Source organism: Hypanus sabinus, chromosome 16, assembly GCF_030144855.1.
Source record: "Hypanus sabinus isolate sHypSab1 chromosome 16, sHypSab1.hap1, whole genome shotgun sequence".
Taxonomy (NCBI): Eukaryota; Metazoa; Chordata; class Chondrichthyes; order Myliobatiformes; family Dasyatidae; genus Hypanus; species Hypanus sabinus.
In genome coordinates this window covers 62,739,669-62,759,923 of record NC_082721.1, presented here as the reverse complement: position 1 = coordinate 62,759,923, position 20,255 = coordinate 62,739,669, and the positions used below count along the sequence as shown (strand labels likewise).

Here is a 20,255-nt window from a genome sequence, read left to right as displayed (position 1 = left end):
ATCCCAAAGATCACCAATCTCCTGGGATTTTTATGCGCAACTATCTCTACAGTTTGCAGAGAATGGCATGAAAAACAATAAAACATCAAACAGCAGTTCTGTGGTCAAAAATGCCTTGTTAATGAGAGAGGTTTCATTAACACGGAGAGGAATAAACAGTCAATGTTTTGGCCGAAACCCAAAACAGGATGGTGAGTTACACCAGTGGCATGCAGTAGATCATCTCAGAACGCACATGGCACATGTCAAACCTTACTAAAGCAGCAGAAAACAATGAGAATTCATCCCCATTCTGATGTTTGGTCTGAAGAATGGGGGGTGGGGGGGCGGGATGCGACCTCACTGGAATCAAATGAATAGTGAAAGGCCTATACAGAGTGAACGAGCAGAGGATCTCTCACAGGATCATCTTGCTCACGTAGTGAGATCGGCACTATAGGTGGCGAGGGGCAGTGGAACAATGTCTTGCTGGCTTCTGAATCCGTGAAATCAGGCTGGGTGGAGGTGCACGTCTGGACATTGGAGAGGGATCAGGTGGTGGTAGAGTCTGACCTTGAACTCACCTGGCTGGCTTTAGCGTTGACGTTGCCAAGGCGGAAGAGCTGCATCACAGTCTGCATGTCACTCTCGGACTGAAGTGCGGCCAGTGAAGCCAGCATAATGGGAGTATAGCCAGCCTTATTCTGTTTGTCCAGATTGCAGGTGCCTGGGACAGAAAAGAGTGAACACAGCATAAACACACAATTTCTCCAACAGACTCGATCATGAGGAGTTTCTTTAGCCACAGGGTGGTGAATCTATGGAATTCATTACCACAAACGGCTGTGGAGGACAAGTCAATGGTGTAGTGGTGTGCTACATGCAGCGCTAAAATTACGACACGGAGTCGGTAACTGCAGTCGAAGGAAAAAACTTTATTCGAAATCCTCAGCCTCACTTTTAAGCCTCCCTCAACCTGCCCCCCTGGCACAGAGGCTCCAAAGCTCTGTGCTCGCAAACCCCCGTAGGCTATCTAATTGTGAGCCAGTTCGGATGTGCCAGGAAATGGGTCGCCACATAACCCCCACCCAGAACCGGCGATACACCCCCCAATGTCCACAGTCTGGGCTGGAACCTGCTTGGGAGGTCGGCCTCTGCGCCGAGGTGCCGGAAACTCGGCCGGTTGCGCCAGGTCCACATGGGCTGGTTTGAGGCGGTCCACCGTGAAAACCTCCTCTTTCCCCCCAACGTCCAGCACGAACGTGGACCAGTTGTTCCGGAGCACCATAAACGGCCCCTCGTATGGCCGCTGCAGCGGTGGCCGATGCCCGCCCCTTCGTACAAACACAAACTTACAGTTCTGCAGGTCTTTGGGTACGCAGGTCGGGTTCCGCCCGTGCTGTGAAGTGGGTATGGGGGCCAGGTTACCGAGCTTCTCGTGTAGTGTGCCCAGGACTGCTGCGGAATCTTCCTTTTGCCCCCGTGGGGCTGGTAGGAACTCCCCGGGGATGACCAGGGGCGCGCTGTATACCAACTCGGCCGACGAGGCGTGCAGGTCGTCCTTGGGCGCTGTGCGGATGCCGAGTAGGACCCAGGGAAGCTCGTCCGCCCAGTTGGCTCCTCGCAGGCGGGCCATGAGGGCCGACTTCAGGTGACGGTGGAAACGCTCCACTAGCCCGTTCGTCTGTGGGTGGTAGGCAGTTGTGTGGTGCAGCTGTCCCCAAAAGGCTGGCCATAGCTGACCACAGGCTGGAGGTGAACTGGGCGCCTCTGTCGGAGGTAATGTGGGCCGGTACAACAAAGCGAGATATCCAGGTGGTGATCAGGGCTCGGGCGCAAGATTCGGAGGTGGTGTCGGTGAGCGGGACTGCCTCTGGCCATCTTGTGAACCGGTCCACGATAGTCAGGAGGTGCTGCGCGACACTGGCAGGGGGCCCACGATATCCACATGAATGTGGTCGAAACGCCGGTGGGCGGGATGGAACTGCTGCGGTGGGGCTTTGGTGTGCCACTGCACCTTGGCCGTCTGGCAGTGCATGCACGTTTTGGCCCATTCACTGACCTGTTTGTGGAGTCCATGCCAAACGAACCTGCTGGAAACCATCCGGACAGTCGTCCGGATGGAGGGATGCGCCAAGTTATGAATGGAGTCGAAAACATGGTGCCGCCAGTCTGTCGGGACGACGGGACAGGGCTGGCCGGTGGCGATGTCACAGAGTAGGGTCCTCACACCCGGGCCTACGGGGAGGTCCTGGAGCTGCAAACCGGAGACTGCGGTTCTGTAACTCGGAATCTCCTCATCTGCCTGCTGTGCCTCTGCCAGTGCCTCAAAGTCTACCACTTGGGAAAGGGCATGAACGGTAGGGCGAGAGAGCGCATCCGCCACGACATTGTCCTTACTCGAGATGTGCCGGACATTCGTCGTGTATTCAGAGATGTAGGACAGGTGGCGTTGCTGGCGGGACGACCAGGGGTCGGACGCTTTTGTAAACGCAAAGGTAAGCGGTTTGTGGTCCGTGAACGCGGTAAAGGGCCGACCTTCTAGGAAGTACCTGAAATGCCGGATTGCCAGGTAGAGCGCCAACAGTTCCCGGTCGAAAGCACTGTACTTGAGCTCAGGTGGCCGCAGGTGTTTGCTGAAAAACGCCAGGGGTTTGCCAGCGACCTGCGATGAGTTGCTCCAGCACCCCACCGACTGCCGTGTTAGATGCGTCCACTGTGAGGGCGGTAGGGGCGTCCATTTTGGGATGTACTAGCATTGTGGCGTTCGCCAAAGCTTCCTTCGTTTGAACGAAAGTGGCGGCGGACTCCTCGTCCCAGGTAATGTCCTTGCTCGGACCCGACATCAGGGCGAACAGGGGGCGCATGATCTGGGCAGCTGAAGGGAGGAAGTGGTGGTAGAAATTGACCATACCTATGAATTCCTGAAGGCCTTTGATCGTGGTGGGTCGGGGGAAGTGGCGGACCGCATCTACCTTAGCGGGCAGAGGGGTTGCCCTGTCTTTAGTAATCCTGTGGCCCAGGAAGTCAATGGTATCGAGTCCGAACTGGCATTTGGCGGGGTTGATTGTAAGACCGTACTCACTCAGTCGGGCGCAGAGTTGACGGAGGTGGGACAGATGCTCCTGACGACTGCTGCTGGCTATGAGGATGTTGTCCAAATAGATGAATGCGAAGTCCAGGTCCCGTCCCACTGCGTCCATTAACTGCTGGAACGTCTGTGTGGCATTCTTCAGACCGAATGGCATGCGGAGGAACTCGAAAAGGCCAAACAGGGTGATGAGAGCCGTTTTGGGGACGTCGTCAGGATGTATCAGGATTTGATGGTACCCTTGGACGAGGTCTACCTTGGAGAAGATCCGTGCGCCGTGCAAAGTCCTGAATGTGCGGCACAGGGTAGCAGTCCGGTGTGGTAGCCTCGTTCAGCCTGCGGTAGTCGCCGCACGGTCTCCAGCCTCCCGTCGCTTTGGGCACCATGTGCAGGGGGGAGGCCCATGGGCTGTCGGACCACCGGATGATCCCCAATTCCTCCATCCTCTGGAACTCCTCCTTTGCCAGTCGGAGCTTGTCTGGGGGAAGCCGCAGAGTGCGGGAGTGGAGGGGTGGTCCCTGGGTCGGGATGTGGTGCTGTACGCCGTGTCGGGGCATGGCCGCTGTGAACTGCGGTGCCAGAACCGATGGGAAATCCGCCAGGACCCTGGTGAAGTCGTTGTCGGACAGCGGGATGGAGCCGAGGTGAGGGGCTGGCAACTGGGCTGCACCCAGGGAGAACGTCTGAAAGGTCTCGGCGTGTACCAGTCTCTTCCTGGGCAGGTTGACCAGTAGGCTGTGAGCCCACAAAAAATCCGCACCCAGAAGCGGTTGGGCTACGGCAGCCAGTGTGAAGTCCCACGCGAACTGGCTGGAGCCGAACTGTAGCTGCACCTGACGGGTGCCAAAGGTCCTTACTGTGCTGCTGTTCACGGCCCTCAGGGGGGGGCCCCGGTGCCCTGCTGCGGGTGTCGTAACTCATCGGAGGTAAAACGCTGATCTGCGCCCCACCGCTGGTGGTAGAAGCACCAGTGTTCATTGGGCCGGGGGTTGGCGGGCTCTGCGGCCGGGCCTGGACTGGTTTGCTGCTGGGAGCATGGCTGGGAGATCTGTGCGATGGACGCCCCGCTCACCTTTTTGGCGTTCCACAGCAAGTCCGCCCGGGCTGCCACCTTCCAGGGGTCACTGAAATCCGCGTCGGACAGCAGCAGGCATATGTCCTCGGGCAGATGCTCCAGGAATGCCTGCTCAAACACGAGGCAGGGTGTGTGTCCGTCGGCCAGAGACAACATTTCATTCATTAAAGCCGATGGAGGTCTGTCTCCCAAGCCATCCAGGTGCAGTAAACGGGCAGCCTGCTCGCGCCGTGAGAGTCCGGAAGTCCTGAGGAGCAGAGCTTTGAATTCCGTGTACTTGCCGTCTGCCGGGGGCAACTGTACGAACTCCGCGACCTGGGCCGCTGTGTCCTGGTCGAGGGAGCTCACCACGTAGTAGTAGCGGGTGTCTTCTGAGGTGATCTGGCGAACGTGGAATTGGGCTTCGGCTTGCTGGAACCATAGGTTCGGTCGCTGTGTCCAGAAACCCGGCAGTTTCAATGAAACCGCATGAACAGAGGCGGCGTCGGCCATTTCTGGTCCAAAAATCGTTTGGACCATCGGGGTCACCAATTGTAGCGGTGTGCTACACGCAGCGCTAAAATTATGACACGGAGTCGGTAACTGCAGTCGAAGAAAAAAACTTTATTTGAAATCCTCAGCCTCACTTTTAAGCCTCCCTCAACCTGCCCCCCGTGGTGCAGAGGCTCCAAAGCTCTGTGCTCGCAAACCCCCGTAGGCTATCTAATTGTGAGCCGGTTCGGATGTGCCAGGATATGGGTCGCCACAATGGGTATATTTAAAGTGGAGATTGATAGGTTCTTGATTATTAAGAGTATCAAATGTTACGAGGAGAAGGCAGGAAAATAGGGTTGAGACACTGTAAGGCAGGATATTTGAAATATATAAAGTAGAAAATATACCAGTCAATTTACGTAAAGTTCATTTCCATTAGAAATTCAGCTGATAGGTTATTTGTTGCCCTTTCCACAGGCATTGCCTGACCTGTTAAACTTTCCCAGGATTTTTCTTTGTTTTTATTTATGATCTCAGTATGATCTTATAATATTGATCGAGCTCTGAACACATGCTAGGACCCTGCACATTCCCTGCAAGGCCAGAGTAACTCTTTGCATTCATCTGGGTAGCCTCAAACCTGACAGCATAAACATCGATTTCTATAACTTCCAACAATTTCTCCCCACCCTTCTGTATTTTTCATTACCCATTTTGCCTCCCCTCTTACCTTCTCTTCTTCTCCCCATTACCTCCCTCTGGTGCCCCTCCTCCTTCCGTTTCTTTCATGGTCTATTCTCCTCTCCTATTAGATTCTTTCTCCTTCAGCCCATTACCTCTTCCACCTGTTACTACCCAGCTTCTCACTTCATCTCCCCTCCCACACCCACTCATCTTCCCCTTCATGTGGCTTCACCTATCATCTGCTAGACTGTACTCATTCCCCTACCCCACCTTCTTATTCAGGCTTCTTCCACCTTCATTTAGAACCCTGATGAAGGGACTTGCTGAGAAACGCAAACTGTTTATTCCCCTTCATTGGTGCTGCCTGGCCTGCTGAGTTCCTCCAACAATTTATAATGGCACTGGACAACCAGGCAAAGTAGTCAGATGTCAGATAATCAAAGGGACACCTCCCCACACTGCAGTACTCTTTCAAAACCACACTGCAGTACTCTTTCAAAAACACACTGCAATACTCTCTCAGAACCACACTGTATTACTCTCTCAAAACCACAATGCAATACTCTCTCAGAAACACAATGTAGTACTCTTTCAGAACCACACTGAAATACTCTCTCAGAACCACACTGCAATACTCTCTCAGAACCACACTGCAGTACTCTCTCAGAACCACACTGCAGTACTCTTTTAGAACCACACTGCAGTACTCTCTCAGAACCACACTGCAGTACTCTTTCAGAACCACACTGCAGTACTCTTTTAGAACCACACTGCAGTACTCTTTCAGAACAACACTGGTACTCTCTCAGAACCACACTGTAGTACTGTCTCAGAACCACACTGTAGTACTCTCTCAGAACCACACTGCAGTACTCTCTCAGAACCACACTGCAGTACTCTCTCAGAACCACACTGTAGTACTCTCTCAGAACCACATTGCAATACACTTTCAGAACCACACTGTAGTACTCTCTCAGAACCACACTGCACTACTCTCTCAGAACCACACTGAAGTACTAGTTCAGAACCACACTGTAGCACTCTCTCAGAACCACACTGCAGTACTCTTTCAGAACAACACTGGTACTCTCTCAGAACCACACTGCAGTACTCTTTCAGAACCACACTGCAATACTCTCTCAGAACCACACTGCAGTACTCTCTCAGAACCACACTGCAGTACTCTCTCAGAACCACACTGCACTACTCTCTCAGAACCACACTGCACTACTCTCTCAGAACCACACTGCAGTACTCTCTCAGAACCACACTGCACTACTCTCTCAGAACCACACTGCAGTACACTTTTAGAACCACACTGTAGTATTCGTTCAGAACCACACTGCAATACTTTCAGAACCACACTGCAGTGCTATTTTAGAACCACACTGCATTACTCTCTCAGAACCACACTGCAGTACTCTCTCAGAACCACACTGCAGTACTCTTTCAGAACCACACTGCAGTACTCTTTTAGAACCACACTGCAGTACTCTTTCAGAACAACACTGGTACTCTCTCAGAACCACACTGTAGTACTGTCTCAGAACCACACTGTAGTACTCTCTCAGAACCACACTGCAGTACTCTCTCAGAACCACACTGTAGTACTCTCTCAGAACCACATTGCAATACACTTTCAGAACCACACTGTAGTACTCTCTCAGAACCACACTGCAGTACTCTCTCAGAACCACACTGAAGTACTAGTTCAGAACCACACTGAAGTACTAGTTCAGAACCACACTGTAGCACTCTCTCAGAACCACACTGCAGTACTCTTTCAGAACAACACTGGTACTCTCTCAGAACCACACTGCAGTACTCTTTTAGAACCACACTGCAGTACTCTTTCAGAACCACACTGCAGTACTCTTTCAGAACAACACTGGTACTCTCTCAGAACCACACTGCAGTACTCTTTCAGAACCACACTGCAATACTCTCTCAGAACCACACTGCAGTACTCTCTCAGAACCACACTGCAGTACTCTCTCAGAACCACACTGCACTACTCTCTCAGAACCACACTGCACTACTCTCTCAGAACCACACTGCAGTACACTTTTAGAACCACACTGTAGTATTCGTTCAGAACAACACTGCAATACTTTCAGAACCACACTGCAGTGCTATTTTAGAACCACACTGCATTACTCTCTCAGAACCACACTGTAGTACTCTCTCAGAACCATACGGTAGGACTCTTTCAGAACCACACTGCAGTACTCTCTCAGAAACACACTGCAGTACTCTCTCAGAACCACACTGTAGTACTCTCTCAGAACCACACTGAAGTACTAGTTCAGAACCACACTGCAGTACTCTCTCAGAACCACACTGCAGTACTCTCTCAGAACCACACTGCAGTACTCTCTCAGAACCACACTGTAGTACTCTCTCAGAACCACATTGCAATACACTTTCACAACCACACTGTAGTACTCTTTTAGAAACACACTGCAATACTCTCACAGAACCACACTGAAGTACACTTTCAGAACCACACTGCAGTACTCTTTCAGAACCACACTGCAGTACTCTCTCAGAACCACACTGCAGTACTCTTTTAGAACCACACTGCAATACTCTCTCAGAACCACACTGCAGCACTCTTTTGGAACCACACTGCAATACTCTTTCAAAATCACACAGCAGTACTCTTTCAGAACCACACTGCAGTACTCTTTTCGAACTACACGGCAATACTCTCGCAGAACCACACGGTAGTACTCGTTCAGAACAACACTGCAGTACTCTCTCAGAACCACACTGCAGTACTCTCTCAGAACAATGCTGCAGTACTCTTTTAGAACAACACTGTAGTATTCTCTCAGAACCACACTGCAATACTCTGTTACAACCACACTGCAATACTCTGTTAGAACCACACTGCAATACACTCTCAGAACCACACTGCAGTACTCTCTCAGAACCACACCGTAGTACTCTCACAGAACCACACTGCAGTACTCTCTCAGAACCACACTGCAGTACTCTCTCAGAACCACATTGCAATACACTTTCAGAACCACACTGTAGTACTCTCTCAGAACCACACTGCAGTACTCTCTCAGAACCACACTGCAGTACTCGATCAGAACCACACTGCAGTACTCTCTCAGAACCACACTGCAGTACTCTCTCAGAACCACACTGCACTACTCTCTCAGAACCACAGTGCACTACTCTCTTAGAACCACACTGCAGTACTCTCTCAGAACCACACTGCACTACTCTCTCAGAACCACACTGCAGTACACTTTTAGAACCACACTGTAGTATTCGTTCAGAACCACACTGCAGGACTCTCTCAGAACCACACTGTAGTACTCTCAGAACCACACTGAAGTACTAGTTCAGAACCACACTGTAGTATTCGTTCAGAACCACAATGCAATACTAGCTCAGAACCACTCTGCAGTACTCTCTCAGAACCACACTGCAGTAATCTCTCAGAACCACACTGCAGTAGTCTCTCAGAACCACACTGTAGTACTCTCTCAGAACCACATTGCAATACACTTTCAGAACCACACTGTAGTACTCTCTCAGAACCACACTGCAGTACTCTCTCAGAACAATGCTGCAGTACTCTTTTAGAACCACACTGTAGTATTCTCTCAGAACCACACTGCAATACTCTGTTACAACCACACTGCAATACTCTGTTAGAACCACACTGCAATACTCTCTCAGAACCACATTGCAATACACTTTCAGAACCACACTGTAGTACTCTCTCAGAACCACACTGTAGTACTCTCTCAGAAACACATTGCAATACACTTTCAGAACCACACTGTAGTACTCTTTTAGAAACACACTGCAATACTCTTACACAACCACACTGAAGTACACTTTCAGAACCACACTGCAGTACTCTTTCAGAACCACACTGCAGTACTCTCTCAGAACCACACTGCAGTACTCTGTCAGAACCACACTGCAGTACTCTGTCAGAACCACACTGCAGTACTCTCTCAGAACCACACTGCAGTACTCTCTCAGAACCACACTGTAGTACGCTCTCAGAACCACATTGCAATACACTTTCAGAACCACACTGTAGTACTCTTTTAGAAACACACTGCAATACTCTCACAGAACCACACTGCAGTACTCTTTTAGAATAACACTGCAGTACTCTCTCAGAACCACACTGCAGTACTTTTTTAGAATAACACTGCAGTACTCTCTCAGAACCACACTGCAATACGGTCTCAGAACCACACTGCAATACTCTCTCAGAACCACAATGCAATACTCTCTCAGAACCACACTGCAGTACTCTCTCAGAACCACACTGCAGTACTCTTTTAGAACCACACTGCAGTACTCTTTCAGAACCACACTGCAGTACTCTCTCAGAACCACACTGCAGTACTCTTTCAGAACCACACTGCAGTACTCTCTCAGAACCACACTGCAGTACTCTTTTAGAACCACACTGCAGTACTCTCTCAGAACCACACTGCAGTACTCTTTTAGAACCACACTGCAGTACTCTCTCAGAACCACACTGCAGTACTCTTTTAGAACCACACTGCAGTACTCTCTCAGAACCACACTGCAGTACTCTTTTAGAACCACACTGCAATACTCTCTCAGAACCACACTTCTGTACTCTCTCAGAACCACACTGCAGTACTCTTTTAGAACCACACTGCAATACTCTCTCAGAACCACACTGTAGTACTCTCTCAGAACCACACTCCAGTACTCTTTCAGAACCAGACTGCAGGACTCTCTCAGAACCACACTGTAGTACTCTCTCAGAACCACACTGAAGGACTAGTTCAGAACCACACTGTAGTATTCGTTCAGAACCACAATGCAATACTAGCTCAGAACCACACTGCAGTACTCTCTCAGAACCACACTGCAGTACTCTCTCAGAACCACACTGCAGTACTCTCTCAGAACCACACTGTAGTACTCTCTCAGAACCACATTGCAATACACTTTCAGAACCACACTGCAGTACTCTCTCAGAACCACACTGCAATACGGTCTCAGAACCACACTGCAATACTCTCTCAGAACCACAATGCAATACTCTCTCAGAACCACACTGCAGTACTCTCTCAGAACCACACTGCAGTACTCTTTTAGAACCACACTGCAATACTCTCTCAGAACCACACTTCTGTACTCTCTCAGAACCACACTGTAGTACTCTCTCAGAACCACACTGTAGTACTCTCTCAGAAACACACTGCAGTACTCTTTCAGAACCACACTGCAGTACTCTTTTAGAACCACACTGCAATACTCCCTCAGAACCACACTGCAGTACTCTTTCAGAACCACACTGCAGTAATCTTTTAGAAACACACTGCAATACTCTCTCAGAACCACACTGTAGTACTCTCTCAGAACCACACTGCAATACTCTCTCAGAACCACACTGCAATACTCTCTTAGAACCACACTGCAATACTCTCTCAGAACCACACTGCAATACTTTCAGAACCACACTGCAGTACTCTTTTAGAACCACACTGCAATACTCTCTCAGAACCACACTGTAGTACTCTCTCAGAACCACACTCCAGTACTCTTTCAGAACCAGACTGCAGGACTCTCTCAGAACCACACTGTAGTACTCTCTCAGAACCACACTGAAGGACTAGTTCAGAACCACACTGTAGTATTCGTTCAGAACCACAATGCAATACTAGCTCAGAACCACACTGCAGTACTCTCTCAGAACCACACTGCAGTACTCTCTCAGAACCACACTGCAGTACTCTCTCAGAACCACACTGTAGTACTCTCTTAGAACCACATTGCAATACACTTTCAGAACCACACTGTAGTACTCTCTCAGAACCACACTGCAGTACTCTCTCAGAACCACACTGAAGTACTAGTTCAGAACCACACTGTAGCACTCTCTCAGAACCACACTGCAGTACTCTTTCAGAACAACAGTGGTACTCTCTCAGAACCACACTGCAGTACTCTTTCAGAACCACACTGCAGTACTCTTTCAGAACAACACTGGTACTCTCTCAGAACCACACTGCAGTACTCTTTCAGAACCACACTGCAATACTCTCTCAGAACCACACTGCAGTACTCTCTCTGAACCACACTGCAGTACTCTCTCAGAACCACACTGCACTACTCTCTCAGAACCACACTGCACTACTCTCTCAGAACCACACTGCAGTACTCTCTCAGAACCACACTGCACTACTCTCTCAGAACCACACTGCAGTACACTTTTAGAACCACACTGTAGTATTCGTTCAGAACCACACTGCAATACTTTCAGAACCACACTGCAGTGCTATTTTAGAACCACACTGCATTACTCTCTCAGAACCACACTGTAGTACTCTCTCAGAACCATACTGTAGGACTCTTTCAGAACCACACTGCAGTACTCTCTCAGAAACACACTGCAGTACTCTCTCAGAACCACACTGTAGTTCTCTCTCAGAACAACACTGAAGTACTAGTTCAGAACCACACTGCAGTACTCTCTCAGAACCACACTGCAGTACTCTCTCAGAACCACACTGCAGTACTCTCTCAGAACCACACTGTAGTACTCTCTCAGAACCACATTGCAATACACTTTCAGAACCACACTGTAGTACTCTTTTAGAAACACACTGCAATACTCTCACAGAACCACACTGAAGTACACTTTCAGAACCAAACTGCAGTACTCTTTCAGAACCACACTGCAGTACTCTCTCAGAACCACACTGCAGTACTCTTTTAGAACCACACTGCAATACTCTCTCAGAACCACACTGCAGCACTCTTTTGGAACCACACTGCAATACTCTTTCAAAATCACACAGCAGTACTCTTTTCGAACTACACGGCAATACTCTTGCAGAACCACACGGTAGTACTCTTTCAGAACCACACTGCAGTACTCTCTCAGAACAATGCTGCAGTACTCTTATAGAACAACACTGTAGTATTCTCTCAGAACCACACTGCAATACTCTGTTACAACCACACTGCAATACTCTGTTAGAACCACACTGCAATACTCTCTCAGAACCACACTGCAATACTCTCTCAGAACCACACTGCAGTACTCTCTCAGAACCACACCGTAGTACTCTCACAGAACCACACTGCAGTACTCTCTCAGAACCACACTGCAGTACTCTCTCAGAACCACATTGCAATACACTTTCAGAACCACACTGCAGTACTCTCTCAGAACCACACTGCAGTACACTTTTAGAACCACACTGTAGTATTCGTTCAGAACCACACTGCAATACTTTCAGAACCACACTGCAGTGCTATTTTAGAACCACACTGCATTACTCTCTCAGAACCACACAGTAGTAGTACTCTCTCAGAACCAGACTCCAGTACTCTTTCAGAACCACACTGCAGGACTCTCTCAGAACCACACTGCAGTACTCTCTCAGAACCACACTGTAGTACTCTCTCAGAACCACATTGCAATACACTTTCAGAACCACACTGTAGTACTCTCTCAGAACCACACTGCAGTACTCTCTCAGAACAATGCTGCAGTACTCTTTTAGAACCACACTGTAGTATTCTCTCAGAACCACACTGCAATACTCTGTTACAACCACACTGCAATACTCTGTTAGAACCACACTGCAATATTCTCTCAGAACCACGTTGCAATACACTTTCAGAACCACACTGTAGTACTCTCTCAGAACCACACTGTAGTACTCTCTCAGAACCATATTGCAATACACTTTCAGAACCACACTGTAGTACTCTTTTAGAAACACACTGCAATACTCTCACAGAACCACACTGAAGTACACTTTCAGAACCACACTGCAGTACTCTTTCAGAACCACACTGCAGTACTCTCTCAGAACCACACTGCAGTACTCTCTCAGAACCACACTGCAGTACTCTCTCAGAACCACACTGCAGTACTCTTTTAGAACCACACTGCAGTACTCTCTCAGAACCACACTGCAGTACTCTTTTAGAACCACACGGCAATACTCTCTCAGAACCACACTTCTGTACTCTCTCAGAACCACACTGAAGTACACTTTCAGAACCACACTGCAGTACTCTTTCAGAACCACACTGCAGTACTCTCTCAGAACCACACTGCAGTACTCTCTCAGAACCACACTGTAGTACTCTCTCAGAACCACACTGCAGTAGTCTCTCAGAACCACACTGCAGTGCTCTTTCAGAATCACACTTCAGTACTCTCTCAGAACCACACTGTAGTACTCTTTTAGAAACACACTGCAATACTCTCACAGAACCACACTGAAGTACACTTTCAGAACCACACTGCAATACGGTCTCAGAACCACACTGCAATACTCTCTCAGAACCACAATGCAATACTCTCTCAGAACCACACTGCAGTACTCTCTCAGAACCACACTGCAGTTCTCTTTTAGAACCACACTGCAGTACTCTTTCAGAACCACACTGCAGTACTCTCTCAGAACCACACTGCAGTACTCTTTCAGAACCACACTGCAGTACTCTCTCAGAACCACACTGCAGTACTCTCTTAGAACCACACTGCAGTACTCTCTCAGAACCACACTGCAATACGGTCTCAGAACCACACTGCAATACTCTCTCAGAACCACAATGCAATACTCTCTCAGAACAACACTGCAGTACTCTCTCAGAACCACACTGCAGTTCTCTTTTAGAACCACACTGCAGTACTCTTTCAGAACCACACTGCAGTACTCTCTCAGAACCACACTGCAGTAATCTCTTAGAACCACACTGCAGTACTCTCTCAGAACCACACTGCAGTACTCTTTTAGAACCACACTGCAGTACTCTCTCAGAACCACACTGCAGTACTCTTTTAGAACCACACTGCAATACTCTCTAAGAACCACACTTCTGTACTCTCTCAGAACCACACTGTAGTACTCTCTCAGAACCACACTGTAGTACTCTCCCAGAAACACACTGCAGTACTCTTTCAGAACCACACTGCAGTACTCTTTTAGAACCACACTGCAATACTCTCTCAGAACCACACTGCAGCACTCTTTTGGAACCACACTGCAATACTCTTTCAAAATCACACAGCAGTACTCTTTCAGAACCACACTGCAGTACTCTTTTCGAACTACACGGCAATACTCTCGCAGAACCACACGGTAGTACTCTTTCAGAACAACACTGCAGTACTCTCTCAGAACCACACTGCAGTACTCTCTCAGAACAATGCTGCAGTACTCTTTTAGAACAACACTGTAGTATTCACTCAGAACCACACTGCAATACTCTGTTACAACCACACTGCAATACTCTGTTAGAACCAAACTGCAATACTCTCTCAGAACCACACTGCAGTACTCTCTCAGAACCACACCGTAGTACTCTCACAGAACCACACTGCAGTACTCTCTCAGAACCACACTGCAGTACTCTCTCAGAACCACATTGCAATACACTTTCAGAACCAGACTGCAGGACTCTCTCAGAACCACACTGAAGTACTAGTTCAGAACCACACTGCACTACTCTCTCAGAACCACACTGCACTACTCTCTGAGAACCACACTGCAGTACTCTCTCAGAACCACACTGCACTACTCTCTCAGAACCACACTGCAGTACACTTTTAGATCCACACTGTAGTATTCGTTCAGAACCACACTGCAATACTTTCAGAACCACACTGCAGTGCTATTTTAGAACCACACTGCATTACTCTCTCAGAACCACACTGTAGTACTCTCTCAGAACCACACTCCAGTACTCTTTCAGAACCACACTGCAGGACTCTCTCAGAACCACACTGTAGTACTCTCCCAGAACCACACTGAAGTACTAGTTCAGAACCACACTGTAGTATTCGTTCAGAACCACAATGCAATACTAGCTCAGAACCACTCTGCAGTACTCTCTCAGAACCACACTGCAGTAATCTCTCAGAACCACACTGCAGTAGTCTCTCAGAACCACACTGTAGTACTCTCTCAGAACCAAATTGCAATACACTTTCAGAACCACACTGTAGTACTCTCTCAGAACCACACTGCAGTACTCTCTCAGAACAATGATGCAGTACTCTTTTAGAACCACACTGTAGTATTCTCTCAGAACCACACTGCAATACTCTGTTACAACCACACTGCAATACTCTGTTAGAACCACACTGCAATACTCTCTCAGAACCACATTGCAATACACTTTCAGAACCATACTGTAGTACTCTCTCAGAACCACACTGTAGTACTCTCTCAGAACCACATTGCAATACACTTTCAGAACCACACTGTAGTACTCTTTTAGAAACACACTGCAATACTCTCACAGAACCACACTGAAGTACACTTTCAGAACCACACTGCAGTACTCTTTCAGAACCACACTGCAGTACTCTCTCAGAACCACACTGCAGTACTCTCTCAGAACCACACTGTAGTACTCTCACAGAACCACACTGCAGTACTCTCTCAGAACCACACTGCAGTGCTCTTTCAGAATCACACTTCAGTACTCTCTCAGAACCACACTGTAGTACTCTCTCAGAACCACATTGCAATACACTTTCAGAACCACACTGTAGTACTCTTTTAGAATAACACTGCAGTACTCTCTCAGAACCACACTGCAGTACTTTTTTAGAATAACACTGCAGTACTCTCTCAGAACCACACTGCAATACGGTCTCAGAACCACAAAGCAATACTCTCTCAGAACCACAATGCAATACTCTCTCAGAACCACACTGCAGTACTCTCTCAGAACCACACTGCAGTACTCTTTTAGAACCACACTGCAGTACTCTTTCAGAACCACACTGCAGTACTCTCTCAGAACCACACTGCAGTACTCTTTCAGAACCACACTGCAGTACTCTCTCAGAACCACACTGCAGTACTCTGTTAGAACCACACTGCAGTACTCTCTCAGAACCACACTGCAGTACTCTTTTAGAACCACACTGCAGTACTCTCTCAGAACCACACTGCAGTACTCTTTTAGAACCACACTGCAATACTCTCTAAGAACCACACTTCTGTACTCTCTCAAAACCACACTGTAGTACTCTCTCAGAACCACACTGTAGTACTCTCTCAGAAACACACTGCAGTACTCTTTCAGAACCACACTGCAGTACTCTTTTGGAACCACACTGCAATACTCTTTCAAAATCACACAGCAGTACTCTTTCAGAACCACACTGCAGTACTCTTTTCGAACTACACGGCAATACTCTCGCAGAACCACACGGTAGTACTCTTTCAGAACAACACTGCAGTACTCTCTCAGAACCACACTGCAGTACTCTCTCAGAACAATGCTGCAGTACTCTTTTAGAACAACACTGTAGTATTCACTCAGAACCACACTGCAATACTCTGTTACAACCACACTGCAATACTCTGTTAGAACCAAACTGCAATACTCTCTCAGAACCACACTGCAGTACTCTCTCAGAACCACACCGTAGTACTCTCACAGAACCACACTGCAGCACTCTCTCAGAACCACACTGCAGTACTCTCTCAGAACCACATTGCAATACACTTTCAGAACCAGACTGCAGGACTCTCTCAGAACCACACTGTAGTACTCTCTCAGAACCACACTGAAGTACTAGTTCAGAACCACACTGCACTACTCTCTCAGAACCACACTGCACTACTCTCTGAGAACCACACTGCAGTACTCTCTCAGAACCACACTGCACTACTCTCTCAGAACCACACTGCAGTACACTTTTAGATCCACACTGTAGTACTCGTTCAGAACCACACTGCAATACTTTCAGAACCACACTGCAGTGCTATTTTAGAACCACACTGCATTACTCTCTCAGAACCACACTGTAGTACTCTCTCAGAACCACACTCCAGTACTCTTTCAGAACCACACTGCAGGACTCTCTCAGAACCACACTGTAGTACTCTCTCAGAACCACACTGAAGTACTAGTTCAGAACCACACTGTAGTATTCGTTCAGAACCACAATGCAATACTAGCTCAGAACCACTCTGCAGTACTCTCTCAGAACCACACTGCAGTAATCTCTCAGAACCACACTGCAGTAGTCTCTCAGAACCACACTGTAGTACTCTCTCAGAACCAAATTGCAATACACTTTCAGAACCACACTGTAGTACTCTCTCAGAACCACACTGCAGTACTCTCTCAGAACAATGCTGCAGTACTCTTTTAGAACCACACTGTAGTATTCTCTCAGAACCACACTGCAATACTCTGTTACAACCACACTGCAATACTCTGTTAGAACCACACTGCAATACTCTCTCAGAACCACATTGCAATACACTTTCAGAACCATACTGTAGTACTCTCTCAGAACCACACTGTAGTACTCTCTCAGAACCACATTGCAATACACTTTCAGAACCACACTGTAGTACTCTTTTAGAAACACACTGCAATACTCTCACAGAACCACACTGAAGTACACTTTCAGAACCACACTGCAGTACTCTTTCAGAACCACACTGCAGTACTCTCTCAGAACCACACTGCAGTACTCTCTCAGAACCACACTGTAGTACTCTCACAGAACCACACTGCAGTACTCTCTCAGAACCACACTGCAGTGCTCTTTCAGAATCACACTTCAGTACTCTCTCAGAACCACACTGTAGTACTCTCTCAGAACCACATTGCAATACACTTTCAGAACCACACTGTAGTACTCTTTTAGAAACACACTGCAATACTCTCACAGAACCACACTGAAGTACACTTTCAGAACCACACTGCAGTACTCTTTTAGAATAACACTGCAGTACTCTCTCAGAACCACACTGCAGTACTTTTTTAGAATAACACTGCAGTACTCTCTCAGAACCACACTGCAATACGGTCTCAGAACCACAAAGCAATACTCTCTCAGAACCACAATGCAATACTCTCTCAGAACCACACTGCAGTACTCTCTCAGAACCACACTGCAGTACTCTTTTAGAACCACACTGCAGTACTCTTTCAGAACCACACTGCAGTACTCTCTCAGAACCACACTGCAGTACTCTTTCAGAACCACACTGCAGTACTCTCTCAGAACCACACTGCATTACTCTTTTAGAACCACACTGCAGTACTCTCTCAGAACCACACTGCAGTACTCTTTTAGAACCACACTGCAGTACTCTCTCAGAACCACACTGCAGTACTCTTTTAGAACCACACTGCAGTACTCTCTCAGAACCACACTGCAGTACTCTTTTAGAAACGCACTGCAATACTCTCTCAGAACCACACTTCTGTACTCTCTCAGAACCACACTGTAGTACTCTCTCAGAACCACACTGTAGTACTCTCTCAGAAACACACTGCAGTACTCTTTCAGAACAACACTGCAGTACTCTTTTAGAACCACACTGCAATACTCCCTCAGAACCACACTGCAGTACTCTTTCAGAACCACACTGCAGTACTCTTTTAGAAACACACTGCAATACTCTCTCAGAACCACACTGTAGTACTCTCTCAGAACCACACTGCAGTACTCTCTCAGAACCACACTGTAGTACTGTTTTAGAATCATACTGCAATACTCTCTCAGAACCACACTGCAATACTCTCTCAGAACCACACTGCAGTACTCTCTTAGAACCACACTGCAATACTCTCTCAGAACCACACTGCAATACTTTCAGAACCACACTGCAGTACACTTTTAGAACCACACTGCAATACTCTCTCAGAACCACACTGTAGTACTCTCTCAGAACCACACTCCAGTACTCTTTCAGAACCACACTGCAGGACTCTCTCAGAACCACACTGAAGTACTAGTTCAGAACCACACTGTAGTATTCGTTCAGAACCACAATGCAATACTAGCTCAGAACCACTCTGCAGTACTCTATCAGAACCACACTGCAGTACTTTCTCAGAACCACACTGCAGTACTCTCTCAGAACCACACTGCAGTACTCTCTTAGAACCACACTGCAGTACTCTCTCAGAACCACACTGCAATACGGTCTCAGAACCACACTGCAATACTCTCTCAGAACCACAATGCAATACTCTCTCAGAACCACACTGCAGTACTCTCTCAGAACCACACTGCAGTTCTCTTTTAGAACCACACTGCAGTACTCTTTCAGAACCACACTGCAGTACTCTCTCAGAACCACACTGCAGTACTCTTTCAGAACCACACTGCAGTACTCTCTCAGAACCACACTGCAGTACTCTCTTAGAACCACACTGCAGTACTCTCTCAGAACCACACTGCAGTACTCTTTTAGAACCACACTGCAGTACTCTCTCAGAACCACACTGCAGTACTCTTTTAGAACCACACTGCAATACTCTCTAAGAACCACACTTCTGTACTCTCTCAGAACCACACTGTAGTACTCTCTCAGAACCACACTGTAGTACTCTCTCAGAAACACACTGCAGTACTCTTTCAGAACCACACTGCAGTACTCTTTTAGAACCACACTGCAATACTCTCTCAGAACCACACTGCAGCACTCTTTTGGAACCACACTGCAATACTCTTTCAAAATCACACAGCAGTACTCTTTCAGAACCACACTGCAGTACTCTTTTCGAACTACACGGCAATACTCTCGCAGAACCACACGGTAGTACTCTTTCAGAACAACACTGCAGTACTCTCTCAGAACCACAATGCAGTACTCCCTCAGAACAATGCTGCAGTACTCTTTTAGAACAACACTGTAGTATTCACTCAGAACCACACTGCAATACTCTGTTACAACCACACTGCAATACTCTGTTAGAACCAAACTGCAATACTCTCTCAGAACCACACTGCAGTACTCTCTCAGAACCACACCGTAGTACTCTCACAGAACCACACTGCAGTACTCTCTCAGAACCACACTGCAATACTCTCTCAGAACCACATTGCAATACACTTTCAGAACCACACTGCAGTAGTCGATCAGAACCACACTGCAGTACTCTCTCAGAACCACACTGCAGTACTCTCTCAGAACCACACTG

The 20,255-nt window shown here is 47.9% G+C and overlaps 1 protein-coding gene across 7 annotated transcripts in view; it reads right to left on the bottom strand.

Moving 5' to 3' along the window:
* Positions 1-20,255, bottom strand: part of kank2 (KN motif and ankyrin repeat domains 2) — a 223,291-nt gene that overhangs the window by 5,539 nt on the left and 197,497 nt on the right. For all 7 annotated transcript variants that reach the window (XM_059991928.1, XM_059991927.1, XM_059991931.1 and 4 more), the window contains one exon: positions 564-706. In XM_059991928.1, coding sequence (XP_059847911.1) covers positions 564-706 — 143 coding nt within the window. The remainder of the gene's footprint in view (positions 1-563; positions 707-20,255) is intronic.